This window comes from Lycium barbarum, chromosome 12 (genome assembly GCF_019175385.1).
Source record: "Lycium barbarum isolate Lr01 chromosome 12, ASM1917538v2, whole genome shotgun sequence".
NCBI classification, from domain to species: Eukaryota; Viridiplantae; Streptophyta; class Magnoliopsida; order Solanales; family Solanaceae; genus Lycium; species Lycium barbarum.
In genome coordinates this window covers 70,445,532-70,467,749 of record NC_083348.1, presented here as the reverse complement: position 1 = coordinate 70,467,749, position 22,218 = coordinate 70,445,532, and the positions used below count along the sequence as shown (strand labels likewise).

The 22,218-nt window shown below is 36.5% G+C and overlaps 2 protein-coding genes and 1 pseudogene across 2 annotated transcripts in view; 2 read left to right on the top strand and 1 right to left on the bottom strand.

Moving 5' to 3' along the window:
* LOC132625133 (nibrin homolog) overlaps nt 1-22,218 on the bottom strand; it is a 65,956-nt gene that overhangs the window by 9,231 nt on the left and 34,507 nt on the right. Inside the window, 4 exon segments of the mRNA XM_060339952.1 lie at nt 4,001-4,069; nt 4,371-4,479; nt 4,588-4,634; nt 5,825-5,955. Coding sequence (XP_060195935.1) covers nt 4,001-4,069; nt 4,371-4,479; nt 4,588-4,634; nt 5,825-5,955 — 356 coding nt within the window.
* Nucleotides 15,914-16,707, top strand: LOC132625141 (uncharacterized). Its single transcript, XM_060339954.1, has one exon. It carries the CDS (start codon nt 16,042-16,044, stop codon nt 16,705-16,707), a length of 666 nt encoding a protein of 221 aa, XP_060195937.1. The 5' UTR covers nt 15,914-16,041.
* On the top strand, nt 18,845-21,771 carry LOC132625139 (uncharacterized; annotated as a pseudogene).

Below are 22,218 nucleotides of genomic sequence, written 5' to 3'. Positions count from 1 at the left end.
AGAAGGATGGTGGATTTCTTACACTGTATTAGGCACCCCAGACTTTGTGCTAATGCAGAAACTAAGGAATCTCAAGAAAGACATTACTAAATGGAATAGGGAGGTCTATGGAACAATCGAGACTCAAAGGAACAAGGCACTCAAAGAACTTTGGAAGCTGGACCAGTTAGCTGAGCTCAGAGCTCTCTCTACAGAAGAGAAAGGTCAGACATTGAATCTCAAGCTTGAACTTCAGCAAATAGCAACCACTGAAGAGATCTCATGGAGACAAAAATCAAGATGTTTATGGTTGAAAGAGGGGGATAAGAATACAAAGTTTTTCCAAAGAATGGCCAACTCTCATAGAAAGGGCAATACCATTGACAGACTCAAAATAGGGAATGAAGTAATTGAAGACAAAGGAAGGATCAAGGATGGTATTCTGGAGTACTATCAACAAATTTACAAAGAGACTGAATCTTGGAGACCCTCAGCTGTCTTTGAAGGTCTGTCAAGTCTCAACACAGTGGATAAAGAGGACCTTGAACTTCCTTTCACCGAAATGGAGATTTCAGAAGCTCTCATGACTTGTGCCCCTGACAAAGCTCCAGGCCCTGATGGTTTCACTATAGCCTTCTTTCAGAAATCATGGAACTTCATCAAAGTAGACCTGCTAGCAGCTTTTAATTTCTTTCATCAGAACTGTCAAATGGTGAGATCATGCAATGCCTCTTTCATTGCTCTTATCCCAAAGAAGAAAGGGGCCGCAGAGCTTAGAGATTATAGGCCTATAAGTCTTATAGGCAGTGTCTACAAATTGCTGGCCAAAATTTTAGCTAAGAGGTTGGGAAAAGTGGTGGATTCCTTAGTTTCTGGACAGCAGAGTGCTTTTCTGAAGAATAGGCAGATCACTGATGCATCTATGATTGCCAATGAAGTGCTAGACTGGAAAATTAAAAGTGGAGAGACTGGGATCCTATGCAAATTAGATATTGAGAAAGCTTTTGATCAGCTTAACTGGGCTTATTTAGTCAACATTTTAAAGCAAATGGGTTTCGGGGAAAGGTGGATAAGGTGGATTTATTTCTGTATTTCGACAGTGAAGTTTTCAATTCTGGTGAACAGAAGTCCAGTTGAGTTTTTCTCTTCTCAAAAGGGACTCAGGCAGGGGGATCCATTGTCCCCTTTCCTCTTTATCATTGCGATGGAAGGATTATCTCAGCTGTTAGCAAAGGCCAAAGAACTTCAGTGGATTCAAGGGTTCCAAGTGGGCAGAAATCCTTCCACCTCAGTCTCAGTCTCTCATCTACTGTATGCAGATGACACCGTTATATTTTGTGGAGCTGATTGTCAGCAGGTCTCTAATCTCAACATCACCCTCATGATCTTTGAGGCCATCTCTGGACTTCATATCAATATGCTTAAGAGCACTATATATCCAGTGAATGAAGTGGCCAACCTAGAAGCTCTTGCTGATATTCTTAGCTGCAAAACAGGCTCCTTTCCCACCACCTATTTGGGACTTCCTTTGGGTGCTAAATTCAAATCATCTGGGATATGGAGTGGGGTCATTGAAAGAATGGAGAAAAGACTAGCCACTTGGCAGATGCAATATCTCTCATTGGGTGGCAGGCTCACCCTCATCAAAAGTGTCCTAGACAGCATTCCCACTTACTGTATGTCACTCTTCCCTATGCCAAGCTCAGTTCTAAAGAAAATTGACAGGCTTAGAAGGAAATTCCTATGGGAAGGTAACAGTGTTACTCATAAATTCTCTTTGGTCAAATGGCAATCAGTTATTCAACCCAAAGGCCAAGGGGGGCTGGGGATTAGAAATCTTAAGTTTCATAACAACAGCCTACTCATAAAGTGGCTTTGGAGATATGGTCAAAATGAGACAGGGTACTGGAAGGAAATCATCAAAGCTAAATATGGTATTCAAGACCACTGGACTGCAAAGAAAAGCAATGAACCACAAAGTGTTGGAGTATGGAAACACATCAGTAGTCTCCAAGAGGAATTCTTCCAGGCTGTCTCATTCAAGGCTGGAAATGGGCTCAAGATCAGATTTTGGCAGGACAAATGACTTGGGGACACTTTAGTAAAAGATTTATTTCCCTCACTATTTCTGATAGCTTCTAACAAAGAAGCAACATTAGCTCAATATAGAGTTAACAACTGTTGGACACCAATTTTAAGGAGAAATTTACAGGATTGGGAAGTTGATGATTTTCTTTCTCTATTAGAAAGTTTGGGACAAAGTACTTTGGTGGCAGATTTTCAGGACAGAATCCTCTGGGGCAATTCTAAGGAAAAGATTTTCACTGTGAAGGAATGTTACAACAACTGGTGCTCTCAAAATAGCCTTTTAGAGGTCTGGCCTTGGAAGCTTGCATGGAGAACCAGACAGCCTCTCAGAGTTACTTGCTTCACTTGGACTGCACTGAAGGAAGCATGCCTAACACAAGACAATCTTAGAAGGAGAGGTGTAATAGTCGTTAACATGTGTATCATGTGCAAGCAGACCAATGAAAGTGTCAACCATCTATTTTTGCACTGCCCTGCAGCAGCTAGCCTCTGGTTTTTCTTCTACTCTATGCTTGGTCTACAATGGGTAATGCCCTTCAACATCAAAGATGCATATGCTAGCTGGATACTCTGGAGAGTTGACAAATCCATTAAAAGAATCTGGAGAATGATCCCAGCAGTAATTTTTTGGACCCTATGGAAGGAGAGAAACAACAGATGCTTTGATGGAATCTCAACTCCTATTTGCTCTCTAAAGTCTAGGTGTTTAGTTAGTCTTTTTAGTTGGCATTTGTTTGCCCCTGTAAACAATGTGGGCAACTTTCTAGATTTTGTCAGCTCCTTTTCTCTAGTTCAGTAGAGATAGGATATCTTTAGATTGTTCTACAGGTTTTTGCCAAGCCTGTCAGCTTTTCCCATCTGTAACCTTGCATCTTCTTGATGTTTTACTAATGAATTTTATTACTTTACCAAAAAAAAAGAAATCACAAAAATGGAAATGTAAAGGTATGATTCAATAACCAAGACTCATGCAGTATATTTGGAGTTGCATGAATCCAAAATTTCATCCATCTGTGTTTAGCCATTCCCATAATAGGCCATCTTCTCTCTCTCTCTCTCTCTATCTCCTTTTTTTTCTTTTTCTTTTTTTTTTTTTTTTTTTTTTTTTTTTTTTTTTTTTTTTTTTTTTTTTTTTTTTGTGTGTGTGGATAAGGACTTCTCTTTTATACCTTCACTTCTTAACTTGGTTTGTCATTCCATGTTAAGAGAGTCTCTCACCTTTCCGAGAATTAACCACTGAAACAAATTTCAGTATAAGTTTGCTTAGTAAGCCATTACGTTTGACTTAATGAAGCAAAAATTAGGGAAACGCCCACAGGAATTGAGGCAGCCACAGTTAACTATCCCAAAGCCTTGTGGCCAGGGTATTTTATTAAGCCTTGTGGGATTGCACTGTTGTTGTTTGTGTTACTATTTATGCACCTTTGTGAGTTACCGTTAACCTTTTTCACTTTTCTACTAAGGTCTCGAATCACCTCAACAATAAAAACAACCCAGTGTAATCCCAAAAAAGAATTATCACCACTTTGCTGACTGTTGAAGACACCTTTATATACTAAACTCAAAGCAATATATTCTCTGGTACAAGTACAAAGAGCGCCATTTACCAAGTACTATGCGAAAAGGGAAAAGGACAACAAGGATGAACTTAAGTGAGTTGACAGCTTTTAATATGCTTGTTTAGGCAATTTGTATCTTCAAAATGTTTATCGTCCCCCCTTCCAACAAGCATTCTGATTTATGAACTTGACCCCCTATCCATTAAGAAATACGTCATTCAAGAGGCTGTGCCGTATACTTTTCTCAGACATGCTAGGAGTTACCACATTAGTTCAATCCTAAGGGGTGAGCTATAAAGATGATGCAGAGAGGAAAACAGAGGAAAGAGGGGAAGGGGGAGCAGGCAACAATAACACAGGCCATTAGGACAGACCATTTCAGCAGAAGAAATGCTGGCACCCCCAACTTCCAGTAAGGACTGCAACCTGCCCTCAAATTTATACTGCAAGGAAAAGGGAATAATGATCTTAGTCAAGCACAATTATCTAAGTAATTCCCGATCAGGTCATCTTGCATGACTTGCTTGATGTAATAGCAAAACAGTAGCAGAGACACTGAATAAACGCTAAAAAATGGAAACTTTGCAGCATTACTTCTGACTCTCAGCTGAACTAATGGGATAACTAGTTAAGCTTATTATGCATAACTTCATCAGAACAAAAATCTAGATAAGCTATAGACGACTCTGAACTGAATCCACAAGACAGAAACTGGAATACTGGAAGAACTAAGGAAAAAATCACCTTGTTTTCTGGTTCCAGCAAAAATGTATATCCTTTCAAACAACACTCCCGAGACTGAGGATCTACCACTTTCCCGGACACTCCTTCCAGCATCAATTTTGGTGCATGACTGGGTAACACAAACACAGCTAATCTTGTTAGCATACAAAAGAGAATGTTGTACATGGCATTTCAGACCAGCAAAGCATAATGTGATTAATCTTAATGAAGTACTTACGAACTGCAGCTTGGAATATCGGTGCAAAGAGTTTTTCCTGCAATTAGCTGAAATTCATAGCTAACCAATTAGAAAATGATTTCAGATCTCAAGTTTGAATGAAAAAAAAAAAAAAAAAGGAAAATAACTTTCTTCATGGTTGGATATTATAAGAGCTTGATGCTATGAAATGAAGAGCTAATGGCTAAGTTCACTTTTCTTCTGTTTTCTGAATGAGTAAAGAGTATCCATTTCAACAACTCGGCAAAATGAAGTTATGATCTCAAAATTATAAAAGGTACAAAGATGTAGGTCTCTTTTCAAAGAGTAAGGAGCCACTAAATCCACAAAAACATTTATGTCATGCACGCTTTTGAAGGTGCACCAGAAAGCTGAACTATAAACTAAAAGTGTTTCAAGCTACATAGAGGATTCCCAATTCCTTCAAAGAATATTTGGCTTCGCTTCGATATAATCCATTTAATGCATAATCCATATAACCCATATGATGCAGCAAGATAATATTTCAGATCCTTTCTCAAAACAAAAAAGATAATATTTCAGACCACACTTGTGCTTCTTCTCTACATAGGTCCCTTTTCAAAGGGTAGGGAGCCACAAATCCAAGATAAAATTTATATCATGTACGCTTTTTAAGCTGCATCAATAAGCTGAAACTGTAAGCTAAAGTATTGCAACCTATGTAGGGAATTCTTAATTCCTTCAAAGAATATTTGGCTTCTTAACCAACATAATGCATAATATTTTAGACCACACTTGTGCTTAATCTTTTTTTTTTTTTTTAAATGTTAAAAAGAATAACTAAACCCATTTTTTCATGACGCAACGGGAACAGAGGATTACCAGATGTTACTGAAAATCACAGAAATAAAAGCATAACGCTACCATTGATTATATCACTCAAATTATGAAGTCCAAAAATAATGATACCCACATGTTTATGTATGGATCCCTCTGGAAGATTGAATAACTATCTCAAATCTTCAGAGTAACGAAGGGAAAGGACAAGGATCTCACATAATATAAGGCAGGAAAAGCACAATCGTGAATCAGTAAAATCATATTCCTCACATTAGTAAATCTATGTGTACGGATTGCCAGGTATTTACATTTGGTTACAGTCTCACAACTTTAAACTACAATTTTTATCTAGACATCAGCAACTCTAAATGCAAATAGACATGTTTGCTGGCAGATTATACTTGCAAAAATCTTAGATGATTTATACAAAGAATACCTCAACCCAACTATATTGAACCAAGGGTTTTCTAGCGACAATAGCATCAATCAGATCCTCACTCAGTGGAAAGGAGTCATCTACAAGCACATGTGAGCAGTCCAAACTCCACTTTTTACTTATACTTGCACCTGCAATGAGATTGGTGATATTAGGAATATGATATCCTCTGCGCATATATATACATATAGCGAAAAGAATTGGCACTGTGAGTTTTGAGATACAACATAATCTAGGTATTCCCTCTATCGCAGGTTCCTTGTGCTTTTTCAACTTTAGACTACTATGATCACGGCATGCTAAAATGCATGGAAGCATTCAAGATACTTTCTGTGTTTGTAGGCACAAATAATATAGGTATTTAATCTTGTTTTGATAATATATAGGTATTTATTCTTTTAATGAAACTAAAGTAAAACAAGTAGCAAATCTGGTCTCTAGGACTATATACGAGGTCAAATTTTGATATTCTCTTGCAGTTTTTGGTCCCTTTGACCAGTGCATCGAAGTCTAATATGATTCACATCGAATCTTTATTTTATTTTTGGCTTCTAAATTGTGATCATTCCATGCATCATTTTCTCCACTGCATAAGAAACAATGGTTTAACACTAGCAGAGGAAAAAATTGAACAAAGACACATCAAGTATTCAACAGATCACACTGGAAATATTATAAGCAGCCTGAAACACGAAAGTGCATAACCATCTGGGTAGATATTTATGTACATAGCATAAATGATCACTCACCTATTGATGACACCTTCTTTGTAATAAGTTGATTTGTCTTTGAATGCTTCGGGGAGCAAATGAAAAATATGAAGGACACATAGGAGAATCTGTTTGATATAAATCATCACATCAATATGTTGTTCAGTGGGCTTGATGGTCCACTAATTAAGAGGTACTATATAGAAGGTAAGAGTTAAAATATGTAACTTTAATCACCTGTAAGTTGCATTACCAGTTCCAAAAGAAACTAGATCCCCATCCTTAAGCATTGTTTCTTTATTTGGAAACTCATGAACTTTCTCCTTTGAATCCATATTCTTGTTGACGAATGTACCATACTTTGAGCAGTCTTTTATACGTACTTTAGACAAAATATTTGAGGGTTTCTTCAACGACTGATCCAAAGAAATCATCTCATCTATTAAAATCTCTGCATGGATCCTTGAAACTCCTTTATCCTTGTTGACAATGACATCACATCCTGTGAACAAAATGTTTAAGGGCAGTATAGGTTACCTTCAAGCACAACACCTTAAGAGTACTATTTGAAAAATATCCACTTTCAAGTGACGGAAGGTAAGGCGCAACAATACCTCTCAAATCCCCCAAAATAGATGTAAATAGCCTGCAAATAGCAACTGTACAATACCGTAGATGAATTGTCAAGATTAAGATGCTCAAAACATACAGACAAAAGTGGACATAGGATTTGAAAATCCCGAGTGTACCACCCCTTCTAATTTAAATATGTCAATCACCATAATGACCGAATAAGAGTGTGCACTTGGTCAGTTCATCAGTTTTGGATTAGTTTCGGTCTGTGTTACAAGGGTAATCTTCACAAAATGAAAATAAGTCTGGTTTGTTCTCTCTTAATTCAAATATACTAAATAAATTAGAGAAAAAACGAAAACAAAAATGACAACAAGTCAAGCCAGTGCATTTATCACTCAGATAATTTGATGAAAAGAATTACTAAACTTAAATATGTCTTTGTTTAATCAAATTAGTTGCCCTTCGAATTTTTTTTTATATATTTCTCCATCTTTTTTTTCCAACATACTGAAAAGGGCTGTCTGTTTTGTTATATATCAATGGATTCTTGAATAGAATAAAGTAAAAACAAGAAAGAATAAAGGAAAATAAGAGATAAAAGTTTGCTTGTTTACAAAAACTACAAAAAGAGGTAACAAGAAATCAAGAAAAAGTGAAAAGGCATAAATAGACGGGTCCTGGTTGAGAGAAAAAAAAAAGATTAAAAAGGAAAAGGGAGAAGGTAAGTCCCCTGGAGGATACAAAATTTGAAAACTGCAGTTCATGGCAAGTTCGAATTCCGGTACTCTAAACTCTGAAAGGATGCACAAAAGATCTTAACAGACCTCCCTCTGTCACCTATGATGGCAGGTGCCAAAGCTTTTATATATCAGCGTTTTAGATGCAAATGTACACACATATACGGAAACTTTCTGGAGTACGGACAGGTCCAAGGCACCCTAAGGCTCATATGTAGGTCCGTCTATGCTTACAGATCAAGAAACTGCCAAAAACGATTATCATCTCTCACCCAATCTTATCCTTGCATCACATTTCCCCCACCACTTGTCTTCGTTCCTTATGTGTATACAGACTCCTACCAGTTTTCCAGTTCTTTTGTGTTTTAAGTACTCTATTCATTTCTTATCTTTCTTTCACTAAGACAACTAACAAATTTTTTTTTTGAGAATGAAAAGATTACTACATAAAGACAACTAACAAATTTTGACTATATCAAATGTTGCTTCTTGATTCTTACTCGGAGAATGTTACAACCCCAGCACCACAAGGTCCTATTAGCCATTAAATTTGGATAAGTAAATATCTGTCTATTTATGACAAAAGAATTATTGCTTTCTCTCCAACTAGAACACCGTGTGAGCTGGAAACAAGAAGCTACCAACAGGAAATAGTTACATCATCACATCCAACGATCCCCTTCCAAAACTCACTATTCACTAAACTTCAAAGAAGGATGACTCATCCATTTTGACCAATAGATAGCCATCCATTCACCTTGTTACAAGAGTACCAGCAATTTTCATTCTTTAATCACTAACGTATATCCACCATGAGTCTATCAGAAACTTTCAATCAAAATTCCAGTAATAAAAGGCAGATCATAGGAAACAGGGTAAAAACACTCAGTTAAGACATTTGAGAGGCTTGGCCTGACGGCAAAACTGCTGCACTCGAATAAAAGATGTCCCACGAAGAGAGAGAGAGAGAGTTTTTCTTTACAAAGAACCTCTATGCAAAACTCAATCTAAGCATTGCTCAGACAACCTGGGTCTCCTAGTCCCAAGTAAAGGGAAAAAGAACAACACTTAATTTGGTGGCTCTTTTTTTTTTTTTTTTTTTTGATGATGACATGGGAACCCGCAGACGCTACGGTGCGCACAGGGTAAACCCAGCTCCTGTGTAATAGCTCGCAAACCACACGGGAGAGATAACCCACACTAGGCAAGCCCTGTGTGACGAGCTCGACCCAGAAGGCAAATCCCCTACTATCGTAGGCAGGGGGTTTCGAACCTGAGACCTCCATTATGAAAGCCCCATGCTCAACCAACTGGCTTAATTTGGTGGCTCTTGGAACATCTAGAATGGAAAAAGTAGCTTCGCTTCAGATATTAGTAGCACAGGCTTTGCAGAATTAATTCCAGGCAAGCTCTTTGAGTTCACTGCTCAGTGGACTATTTTAGTCATTTCTTTTGTTGATGTTCTTCATATCATTATATTACCAAACTATTAGGATAATTGGTACTTAGTCATGGTGAGCATTGACTGCCTCCATCTTCTTTTCATAGCATGGAATTTACAAGGCTTAATACATACTTTCCCCTCCAAACTTGTAACAAAATCCCTTTGACACGCCCCTCTTTCATGGACAACCTTTTACTATCCAAACTTTCCCCAACTGTGTCTTTTTTATAACCAAAAATAATAATAATAATAATAATTTTTTAAAAAAAAACAAGTTGGTGTTTGATCACCTTTTTCAAACAAGTGTATGTCAAGCACCAATGAGTCTGTGACACGTATCATTAACTAAAAAAAGAATAACACTTTCAGGTTACAATTACAGCCTCATCTTCTTCATCTACATGGCAGAAGACCACTCCCGCATTTTCTCTTTTGTCTTCCCAGAAGCCATGGCAGATAAAAGTAGGAGAGATGATAGAGAAGGAGGAGATCATACCCAACAAAAGTTTCAACTTAAAACAACAAAAGCTAGATGATTTGACAAATGTGAGGGTTAAGCAGTAGCGTTGCAACAGAGTTGGGATTATAAGCCAGTAATTACTTCCCAACCATTCCCGGTGACTGCTGCCAACAATTATGACCAGAGGTTTATTTTGGGGAAGATTTTAACCCAACTTGTTGCACTTTCTGGAGAGCATGGGAGCGGAAAATTGGGAAGTACCTGGCTTTGCTCTTATTCAGCATTTCCAGCTTGCCAGGGTTAATTCTTAACTTCCAGCAACTAAGACCTCTTGTTGTATCTAATTGTGTGGCTAGGAATTGTTTGCCAATACATAATATTGAACTGGGTGATGGAAAGATTGATTGTTGGAGCATCCATGGCAGATTTAATGTGGGTCAAAATAAGGAAGAAGATGACCCAATTTAAAAATAAAAACTAATAAAATTTTGAAACGTGTCACTTATATAATGCATCTGATACAAAAACTCTCTTGTTCACGCGGTTCATTTGTTGGTAAAAAAATGTACATGCCAACTGAACAAACGTGGTGTGTATTAGACACGGTTGGGAAAGTTTTGGTGTGTAAAAAGTTGTCAGTTAAGGAAGAGTGTGCCTCAAAGGAATTTCGTTACAAGTTAGGGGCAAAGTATGTATAAGCCTAATAACAACGAACCATCAGCAAAACAAATTATGGCATGTTAAATGCTATTGTCATGATGCATGACTTGGACTAAAGGCAGAACATCAGAAAGTATGACATCAAAGTCATCTCAGCAGCCCAGAGTAACCAAGCTAAGAGTAGAAACTCAAAAGTTATGCCTTGTAAGGGATTAGAAAACACATAAGGAAAATTTTATGAGAGTGCATAATGAATGATTACCTTGTCGACCAACTTTATATGTACCTTTATTGAAGAAATAGTAATTATCTTCACCTGTCACATAAACAACGAGCAGTGTATTAGTGCATCGACAATACCAAAGTTAATAATAAATCAGTCAGAATTCTACTCTAAAATGTGATCACCAAAAGCCATGAACAACGCTTTTAAAAACTAGTTCATACATGAAATGTTGTGTGACTATGACTAAAGCAATTGATTGTTTGCGATATGTTTATTTATAGGACATAAGTGCTCGCTCAATCCATCAACTCTGCCTCAAAGCCGAACTAGATGGGTCTGGCTATATTGATCTATATATCCATCCAGCTCTATTCAGTCACAATTCTGTTCCAATACTAGTAAATGAATTTGTCTTTTTCTTTATAATGGTGGTGCCAAGATCAACTTGTGTGCACCTCGAAAACTCTACTGGGTACCTACTACCCCCACCGGTGCAGGTACCGCATAACTCTGCCACTTAGACAACAACAAGAAGCCCAGTAGGATCCCACCATGTGAGGTCTGGGGAGGGTAGAGTGTACGCAGACCTAACCCCCACCTTGAAAGGTAGGGCGGCTGTTTCCAAAAGACCCTCGGCTCAAGAGAGGAAAACAAGAGGAACACAAGACAAAAGGTCAGATAGGGCCAAGCATATCAAAAATAATATGAAAATGAGGAATAACAAAAGCAAGAAAGTCATGGGAGAAAGGAGCATTAACTACCATAGATAAATAAGATAATCAAAGTACAAAAGCCCAACAAATATAAGCAGAAATCAAATGGCAATAAACGAATGAGCAAAACTACAACTACTATGGTGAAAGGATAAGCAACCTAGCCTTCTACGCTAATTTAAGTCCTCCACAACTCTGCCACTTAGACAGTTAGAAATAAATCATCTAACCTTTTTAGCCTAAGGTAGTATTCGAATCCAATCTCCCATGGTTTTCATCTCAATTAATTGACTGCTACTCAGAGGTTCTCTAAAGCTAGCGGTTCCATCCTACACTAAAATACAAGTCTCTAGTCAGACCAATGAGACTCTTTTCAAACACCTACTATAAGCATAATAACAGCAATTAAGACATAATCCTGGTAACACTTTCTTTTTGTTTTTTCCTTTTTTTTTTTTTATGGTGGTGTCCGAGCTGCTTACGCACAGCACAAGTACAGTAACTCAGCCCACCAAGGCTTATGCAAATGTGAATAAATCACCAAGTATTTTTGCCTTAGCTGAAATTTTAAATTGAGATATAGTGGTTCTCCTCCCACTTCATTGATCACTAGGTCACACCCTTTTTGAGTGCTTAATCCCAATATCACTTATATAGATAAACCCTTTTAGGGTCTTAAGAATAAGAAATTCCTTAGTGTCATTGCGTTCTCGGTTACTAGATAAAGTGTACCCCTATTTGAAGCAGGGATAAGCAAATGATTTTTGCATTCAAGGCAATAATTTTTAAAGAAAGAATCCTACAAGTAGAGAGAAAACTTGCGCATAACCTGGAAGTGGATCAATAGGAAAAAGGCCCCAAACCATAGTTTTTGATTTTTTCTTTGCAAAAAAAAAAAAAAAAAATTGTAAACAAAAGAGGACGTTTCTAGTAACAGTGAATGGATGGTTCACCAGTGATTAGCAAAGTAACCGGGACCGGCAGCTTTGTTTCCCTAGAGAAAAGGAAAATTGGAGAAATTTTGTTTTAACATTTCAAGAAAATTTTGGTGCCTTTTGGCGAGACAAAAAGTGAGGTTCATGAATTAGTACGACGATAGACGAACGAAGAAACTATCCACGCTTTTCCTGTCTCAATATTTGAATTTATTTATCTAAATACAAATCCAATAAAAATAAAATATTCATAGACGTTTTAACTCTTTGAAAATATTTTTATATTATATGAAATTAAAATTTTAGTTATTAAATTCATGAAGTGAATATTAAAGCATAACGGGAGGGAGAACTACTAGAATGAATCCAAATCCCTAAAATGATCAACATCTTTTATTTTTTGAACTTACAACAGTTTGTTAGTTTTTATTTTATAGTGCTAACACATCTTTTATATATTATTATGTTGTTTGGGATGTCTGTTTAGTAACTATAAAATTAAAGTGTTCAAATATTATCATCTTATAGTTTAAACTTTTAATTATTATTTCAATGCTCTTTTTTCACTTTTTAATATTCTTATTTGTTATTGCTAATCAATATGCATGGAGTTTGGTTAACCCGATTCTATTCTGATCAAGATGTATAAGGAGCTTTTTTGGATGGGCTTATGCCTATAAGCTGTTTGCAGCTTATAAGCTAAAAAAAATAAGTTGGAGTAGTCTAACTTTTTTTTTTTTGGCTTATAAGCTATTTTCAGCTTATAAGCTGCTTTAGATAAGCTAAGTCAAATGGGCCCAATTATTTTTTTGAGCTTATTTTAAGCACAAAATGACTTTAAGCTGGCCAGTCAAACACTCAAAAAAACTAAAAACAGCTTATAAGCAACTTATAAGTCAATCCAAACGGGCTCAAAAGCTCTATTACCCTTTGTCATTCTCTGAGTCTTTTTCAATTTGTGTGTGGCATCGTTACTCCTTTTGGCAGCATCACTAATTCAGAACTTAGTTTATGCATCATATGTCGACAAGGACGTTCACGGGATGCCACTAATAATCAACGACTGGCAAGCGCTTAATATCTTAATTTCAGCCAAATAATATAATATCAAATGAGATGAATGAATTCATATATGTTTCGTTATTCCTAGTATTTGTTCGTTGAGCTTCTGATGAAGTATATGTTAGAAAAAATTCACAAATTGACTTTCTTATTGTTTCAAAATTTTATATATCTTGAGTAAATTACAAAAAAGAAAAGAAAAAAAAAGTGCCTACTCTTTTTATAGTTCTTTTTAAATGCTTCATTCCAAATATCACTTCTTATTAATTGGACCAAAATTATTTGACTTTTTAAAAAAGGGAATAGCAATTTAGTGTCACTTATACAAATGTCGAGGTATTTAACAATGGTACCATATAAGATATCAGCAAGCCACACAATTGGACAAAATCAATTTGACTTTAAAATTTGAGTTTGAAAATTTAGTTTGTGTAAACCGTATACACATAATGCCACACGAATAATAAAATCCCAAAATCATTCCATACCAAATAATTTTCGTTCTATATCCAAACGAAACCTGCAAAAAGTAATGCAAAAAAATTAAAAGAGAATATTAAAATTAACTCGTTATTAATTTTAATTTTTAGAAGAGAGAGACTAACAAGGGTTAGAGTGTGATGGAAGGATCACTCTGGCCTTAATAGAGCTTTCGGGTGCGAGTCGCGAGTATGAACAAAATAAGCATTTTTTATTTGAATGAGTTTTATGTGGTGTGAATGCAAATTAATTTGACCCTAATACGAATACCGATGGAAAATCAAGAGAGAGACAGAAGAATGACAAACAAATGAAGTTTTTTCACGGACTGCCCTTCATAATCATTGGTCTCTAATTTTTGCCCATGCTGCTTATTTAATGATATTATCCACACTTGGTTTGCTCGACATAAGTTCTGTAACATTTTTATCTTCGGTAACTTTTGTATCGCTTGGCATACTCTGTAACGTTTGACTCGCTTGGCATACTTTTGTACGAATTAAGTTATGCGGCATAAGTTGTGTAGTATTTTTCAAATTATGTTGACTATTGAAAGCTTTGCCTTTTCCGGCATAATTTGTGTGAATGTTATGATACCTATGTCGGCATTAAATGTAAACGGTGCCTTGCAAATCTAAATTATGCCGCATCAAAAAAGCCGAAACACGAAAATTAAATACCACAAATTTGAGAGGTAAAAATCATTTTTTTTGTGCGGATTGGCCTTCTTTTTGGGTGGTCTTTATTATTTGCCCCGCAAATTGCTGGTCTTTAATTTTTGCCCAAACGGTGGTCGAAAATACTCCGAGGTTCTGGGTTCGAACCTCCACTCAGTCAAAAAAATAATAATTTCGCAAGGCAAGACTTTTGCAAAAAGTTTGTCTTATGCGGCAGACTTTGCCTTAAGGCATAACTGAAACTCTGCCTTATAAGGTAAAGTCTGGCGGAACTGGCAGTTTTTATGCTTTGTAAAAATATTATTATTATTGACTCTGCAGAATTTCGAATCGAAAATTTTGAGATATTTTTGGCTACTTTTTTATAAGAAGTACAAAAATTAAAGCTAGTGTGCGTGGAGGACAATCGTGCAAATTGCCCGGTAAAAATTAAAGGGCAATTCGCAGAATTGCCCTTCTTTTAGGGTGGTCTTTAAATTTTGCCCCTCATATTTGAAATCTTTAAATTTTGCCCTTCGGCTAAACCCCATGGGTTCCAGGTTCGAACCCCCCACACAGTCAAAAAAAATTTTAAAAAATCGCAAGACAGAGTTTAAATTTCCCTATGCCCCCACCGGCATACACTTGTGAAGGAATTACCAAAGTTATGCCGGACTCGGCATACTTATGCCTTATGGGCAAACTTGGCATAAGTATGTCGGGTCCGGCATAACTTTGGTAATTCCTTCACAAGTTTATGCCGGGTCCGGCATAAAAGTTTGCCCATTAAAAGTATGCCGCCACCGGCATAAACTTGTTAAGGAATTACCAAACTTATGCCGGACCCGGCATACTTATGCCTTATGGGCAGACTTGTCATAAGTATGCCGGGTCCGACATAACTTTGGTAATTCCTTCACAAGTTTATGCCGGTGGGGACATACTTTTAATGGGCAAACTTTTATAGTATACCACATAAGGCGGAATTTTTCCTTAAGGCATAACTAAAAGTTTGCCTTATAAGGCAAAGTCTATACCTTAAGAAAACGTTCTGCCTTATGGGGCATACTTTTGGTTATGCCTTAATTAAAAGTCTGCCCCATAAGGCATAGTTCCTTAAGGAAAAGTTTTGCCCCATAAGGCATAACTAAACTATGTCTTGAGGAACTTTAATTTTTCCTTAAGGACTTTATGCCGGATCCGGCATACACTCCTCCCAGCCCTGCCTTGCGAAATTATTTTTTTATTTTATGCCTGAGCGGGGGTTCGAACCCGGAACCTCAGGTATTCAAGCGAAGGGAAAAATTTAAAGACCACAAATATGAGGGGCAAAATTTAAAGACCACCCCAAAAGAAGGGCAATCCGTGCAAAAAAATGAAAATTAAAGACCACCCGAAATAGGGGCATTTGTGGAAATGGCCCAGAAAGAATGACAAAGCAAACACGTCCCAGTCCATATCCGCACAGCCACCCGTAAGTGCCACTCCTCCGTCGCGAACCACCACTAGTACTACCACCAACCACCAAAACCACCTTTTACAGCCACGACAATAAACAATGCTAACTCATCTCCTCCAAAAACTAACCCATAAACCACCCACCCCCACGATCCTCCTGCGCCATAAAACCACATCATCCGAATACGTATCCTCAAGAAACCGTGACCCCACTTTCGAAAAACTAATGGACATATACAAAAACCTCTTTAAAGTCATCTCAATTCAAGACCTCATCCTCGGTACCACAACCAACACTAACGCCGTCTCCATCGACTTCCTCAACCGCTTATCCCAACGCCTTCATCTTAACAATGATTTTCTCCGTAAATACCCACACATTTTCCATCACCCCACTAAACTAAAACCTTATTCTACACTCACACAAACTGCACTTAATATCACTCATCAAGAAGCTGCAGCAATTAATGCTGATTTGCAAGTTGTGGCTAACCGGTTGGTTCGTTTGTTGTCGATGTCGTTGACTAAAGAATTGCCCCTTAGAGCTATTTTCAAGGTTTTTAGGGAACTTGGTTTGCCTGATGATTTTGAGGATAGTGTAATCTTGAAAAAATCTATTCTTTTTGCGCTTTTTGATAGCGGGAATGAACCGAACACTCATGTGTTGAAACTTGTTGAAGATGTAGAGAAGGGGGAGTTAGTTGCAGCTGTTGATGATTGGAGAGTAATAGAATGTTGTAAAGAGGATTGTGGGGTTGATAAATAAACTAATCTTACCACGGTCTAACTTAACTAACTGAAAACCAACCCAAGGCATAAAATCTTATGCACATGAAACTCACCCAACATGAATGCATGTGTAAGGAATGAAATTAAGGTCAAAACTAATTTCATATATAGCTAGTTCAAGTTGAAAGATTAATGCAAGTATTATTTGATATTATATCCATGTGCATCCATGTTTCATTGACAGGACAGTCCTTGCAGTCATCTCTTGATTTTTCCATGTTGAAAGAAAAAAAGCTATAAGCTGTATTTCTGGTTCATTAATTTTGTCCTGTTGCTGACCTTCAGGGAGTTGTGTAACATCTGCATTAGCGGAGACCATCATCAGCGAGAATAAATTATCCTCCAAGTAGTATAGAGACCTGCCTCTGAGAAAAGGCGGAGTCTCCTTTACTAATTACAATTGTAAGTTGTAACATCGCTGCAAGACATGCTTCTTTGAAATGGATGACCTTTGCAAGTTAGCAAGTGAATGTTTAATTGATAATCTAAGAGAGTTGATTGTCATTAGAATTTGTGATCTTTGGCTGAAGCAGAGACTGTAATGCTTGTAGTGCCTTGCTTTCTGAACTATGTGTGACTCTGTTTGGCTGTCACAAATATACTTAGCCAGCGTAGATACCAGCTCCACTTGCAACTTCTAGAAGTTGATGTGAAGGGAGTCTGAGCATTAGTGTATCATTTTGGAAAAGGAAGTACAGATGCTGCATGATTTGGGCCGTGGAGCAATTCAGATGGATACTTGAGCAAGTGTCGTTATCTTACTTTGCTCACAAATAATCACGGTCACTTAGGTATTATTCTCTGCATGTTGTGTTGTACTTTACTCTCAAATCCTAGCAGAGACAAAACCATGGGTGTTTTTGTCCATCTGCCTAAGCCTTGATACCTTTACCGGCAGGAGGTAGCAGGTACCGAGTGAGATAGTCGAGGTGCATGCAAGTTGATTCGGACACCACCTTTGAGTCTTTCTTCCCTCCTTTTTATGTATGAGTTGAGACGTAAGCTTGAGTTGAGACGTAAGCTGATATTAGATGAAGAAGAATGTAAACTAAAATTTTGGAATTTGGTTTTGGAAGGATGCACCATATGATACAGCCCGTAGGAGTTGCTCAACAACAACATACCCAGTTAATCCCACAAGGTGGAGTCTAGTATAGCCCCTAGGAGTTATTTGTTATATTTTCTATATTTGATATTCCCATTCTTCCAATTCCATTTTCATACCGTGCTTTGAATTAGTATTTGTGGTTTTAGTCTCTTACATTCAGCTTTCTTATAGACCTTCCAGAGTAGCAGAATTCCTTAAATCAAACAATCACTGATTGCATGCTGTTTTTTAGAATTTCAAATATAGTTAAAGTTGTTTGGTCCATAGCTTAATCATTTCTTATGTTACACCTCAACGTCATAAAATAAATAAATAGAGAACCATAGAGTTGATTTTTTTTGTGGGGGTGTATGAAGCAGGTCTTCTAACTTAGCACTTAAAGCAATATTTGTACTGTTTTCAAGTATTTTATACAAAATGATACTCCCTCCGTCCCAATTTACAACTCCACAACAATACCTCCCTGTAGACCCATAAGAGGTACTAGCATTTAGACATTTTTTAAACAAGGGAGAGAACAAAATGAGAAAGATGACCCAAAATTAAACCCTAAACCTAACTTAGAGCCCGTTTGGATTGGCTTACAGCTTAAAGCTGTTTGCAGCTTATAAGCTGAAAAAAATAAGTTGGGGTAGTCCAACTTATTTTTTTTGGCTTATAAGCTGTTTTCAGCTTATAAGCTGCTTTAGATAAACTAAGTCAAATGGGTCCAATTATTTTTTTGAGCTTATTTTAAGCATAAAATGACTTTAAGCTGGCCAGCCAAACACTCAAAAAAGCTGAAAACAGCTTATAAGCCAACTTATAAGCCAATCCAAACGGGCTCTTAGGGTGTGTTCGGTATGGAAGCAAATGTTTTCTCACTTTCCCTTTCGGTTGCACTAAAATTTTGAAAAAATGTTTTCCAAAGCAACTTATTTTCCTAAAATTTGGAGAAAATGAATTCCTCGTGGGCCAAGGGAAGTCATTTTCCGTAATTAAAAACTTGGCGCTGCAGAGGCGAAATGCAATACCCCACACCCCACGCAGCTAGGGATATACCCCACACACACTTAAACGTTATTTCCACAAAATTTCCTCCCCTCTCTCTCCATCCGTTTCTCTCCAGAGCTCTAGGGTTTTTCATCCTACTTTCTCCATAGTTATTTCTGCAAAGATTCAAAGGTATTCTCCATAATCACTGCTTTAATAATCATAGTACTACAATTTTTGTTGATAATTTTTTCAAAATTTAATTTTTCACTTCCCTGGGGAGTAAACTTTTCGATTGCTTCAATAATCATAGTTTTACCATTTTTTGTTGCCAATTTCTTCAAATTTGTAGCATAAATCTGTGTGCATTTTGTTATAGATTATTAACCAAAGTAATTTTTTGCTGTAAAAGACGTTGAATGGCACTGGCATTTGTTTACCTCTACTTTTTGTTTTGGGGAAATGAAGTTGGCCCTGTGAAGCTTGTCATCTCCTTATAGAATTTCAGTATTTTAACATTCTAATACTCATGTTAGATTGCGAGAGATGGATTCGACTAACAAAGATAAAAATGATGCTATAGTTGGAGCTGCAACCACATCTGTTTTAGCTTCCGAGGCTGCAATTATTCTAGCCTACGAAAATCAAAGTAGAATTCCTAAAGAACCTTATCTTCTATATATATAAAAAAGGAGAGGTACAAGCAAGACAAAGTTTTTTAATAACCAAAAAAATCCCATAATAATTGATATTTTAATTTTGAAAACTAAAAAATAAATTTTAATTGAACTTTTGAATTCAAAGTCAGCCTAATTTTTCTAAAGGTGGTTACAACATCTCATCTTTATCCTTATCAATTACAAAATTTGTATATTATAATAGAAAGAGAAAAAAACCTTACAAAATTTGTATTTAGTGTATTTAGAGATGTTTGAGCTGCTTGTCGATGTTGTAAGTTCTATGATTCGTAATTTCATATGCTTGAGTTGAGATTCTGTTCAGTTATCGATTGTGTTTTTGTGTATTTCATAGTTATTGCTTTCTGCTTGTCGATTGTCATAATATATAGTCTATGAAACCTTACAAAGTTTAGCTTTTAGGTACATCGTATATGTAGATTCTCTTGCTTAGCTACTGCGAGAGTTTTTTGGAGTTGCATATTGGTATTTACTTTTTGCTTAAAAACTGCTAGTATTTACTATTTGCTGCATATTTGTAATTGCATATTGCTATGTTCTTGGCTGCTGGAGCTGAATGTTGCACAGTTGCTATGTTCTTGGCCGCTGTAGCTGAATTTTGCACAGCTGCTACTACTTTATTTTTGCACAGCTGCTATATTCTTCTTGGCTGCTATGCTCTAAGGCCGTGTAGAGTGCCAATGAAGCTGCCAGCATTGGTCATTATGTGCTTGATTCCGTTGTTTTTTTGGTGTTTATAGTGGCTATTGAAACCAGGATTGTGTTTCAAATTTAATTCTTATTTGGATGTTTCCTATAACAGTAAATAACTGGGGAAAAAAAAGGAGAAACAGCTTAGGTGGTCGAAACCAATGGAATATTTGATGTTGGAGAGCATAGCTGATGAAGTGAAGCAAGAAAACAAATCAACTAATCAGTTTAAGGCCACCTCATTCAATCGTGTTTCGGATGCCATTAATCAACAACTTGGAATGGACTGTTCAGCTAAACATGTGGAGAATCATCTTAAAACACTACGAAGCACATGGAATACCGTACAAGCTGTGCTAAACAAAAGTGGTCTTGGATGGGATGACAACTTGAAGATGATTATTGCGAGTCCTAGAGTCTATGATCTCCATATTCAGGTAGGGTGATTCTTTAATCCTTTGTGTTGGTTTATATATAGTAGTCATGCTTAGTTCTTTCTGATAAGTACATCACAATGTGTTTACGCCTAACTTCTATTGGTTGCTTGATAGATATGTATGGTATAGGCAGACACATATGTAGAAAGGGTCATGCAGCTGTGACTGTCCAGAACTGCTGCTGATTTGGTTTATGTTACTGGTTTGGCAGAAAAAAAAAAAAAAGGAGTGGAATCTGGTGTATAAGGTTGTAATTTTTGTAACTCTGCTTAGTTTTAAAACAGTTGTTGTCCAGTTTGACCTGTCATTATAATCTGTCCAGTTTCGTGCCATTTCTTTTGCTGCTTTTCTCTTTTGTTTCATTGTGAATTGGTTGGCTCAACTCCGTTTCTTTTTTTTTTATCATTGTATTATAGGCGCATCCTACTCATGATAAGTTCATCAACAAGAAGATTGATATGTTTGAAGAAATGTCTCTTGTGTGTGGGAACGATCGAGCTAGGGGTGATTGTGCTAAGTCATTTGATGATATAAACTTGGATTGCAGCCCGGAGAAAGGTAATGATATTGACATTGAAGGTTCATCTAAGGAAAAAGATGTAGTTTGTGAAACTTCATCTCAAGTCAAGTCAAGTCGCAAAAGAAATCGTTCTTATGATGCGCAAGATGTGGTCGGTGATATATCAACAGAGCTTGGAGAAATGGCGGCAGCAATCAGTAAGATATGATAGCCGACTAGATGTGACAAGGTTGTATGAAGAAATTATGGCAGTGAAAGGTTACGAGAAAGAGTTCTTAGGTGACACTTTTGATTATTTGGGGCAAAGTAACGCTTTAGCTAAGGCATTCATGGCAAAAAACCAATATCTTCGCAAGATGTGGCTGGACCGATTCAAGAGAAAACAATAGTGTTAGACACCTAATTTTGGCTCGACGTGCTTAAAATTAACGTTTCGAGTGGTCTTGATTCGTTAAAGAGCACAAAATAGCTTTTTACACATTTTTCGATAATTTATTGATGATTATCTTTATTTTAAGAATTTTATCAATTTATTGTCATTTTTAAGATTATTTTTGCACATGTACAACGTAATACTATAATTTTTGTGCAATTAATAATCGTTTATTTTATTTTATAGTAGGATATTTTTACATGTATTAGTTAATTATATTTCAGACTTTCAGTACAGTATGTCATAGAGAAAAATTTGAAGCAATTAATTTTTAAATGCAGAATAAAAATTCGATCAAGTCAAGATCTTATTACTTTTAAAAAGGTGACATTTGAAGTGATAGGTTGAGTTTTTCGATTAATAAATTTTTATATATTAGTTAACAGGATGAAATTTCGATTGAACAATAACTCAAAAATTAAAATAAGCATTGAGTGGATAAAGGGGTATGACTTTATATTTTTGAGACAATAAAATAAATCACTTTATTTTGTAAAAAAAATTGGGGGGTTTAATTTTATTTTTCATCTTTTGTCTTCATTTACCCCCCCACACAAAACACACTAAAATTTTCGGATTTTTGCCTTCTTCATAAAAAAAAAAAACGCTAAATATTTTCTCCCTCTCCTC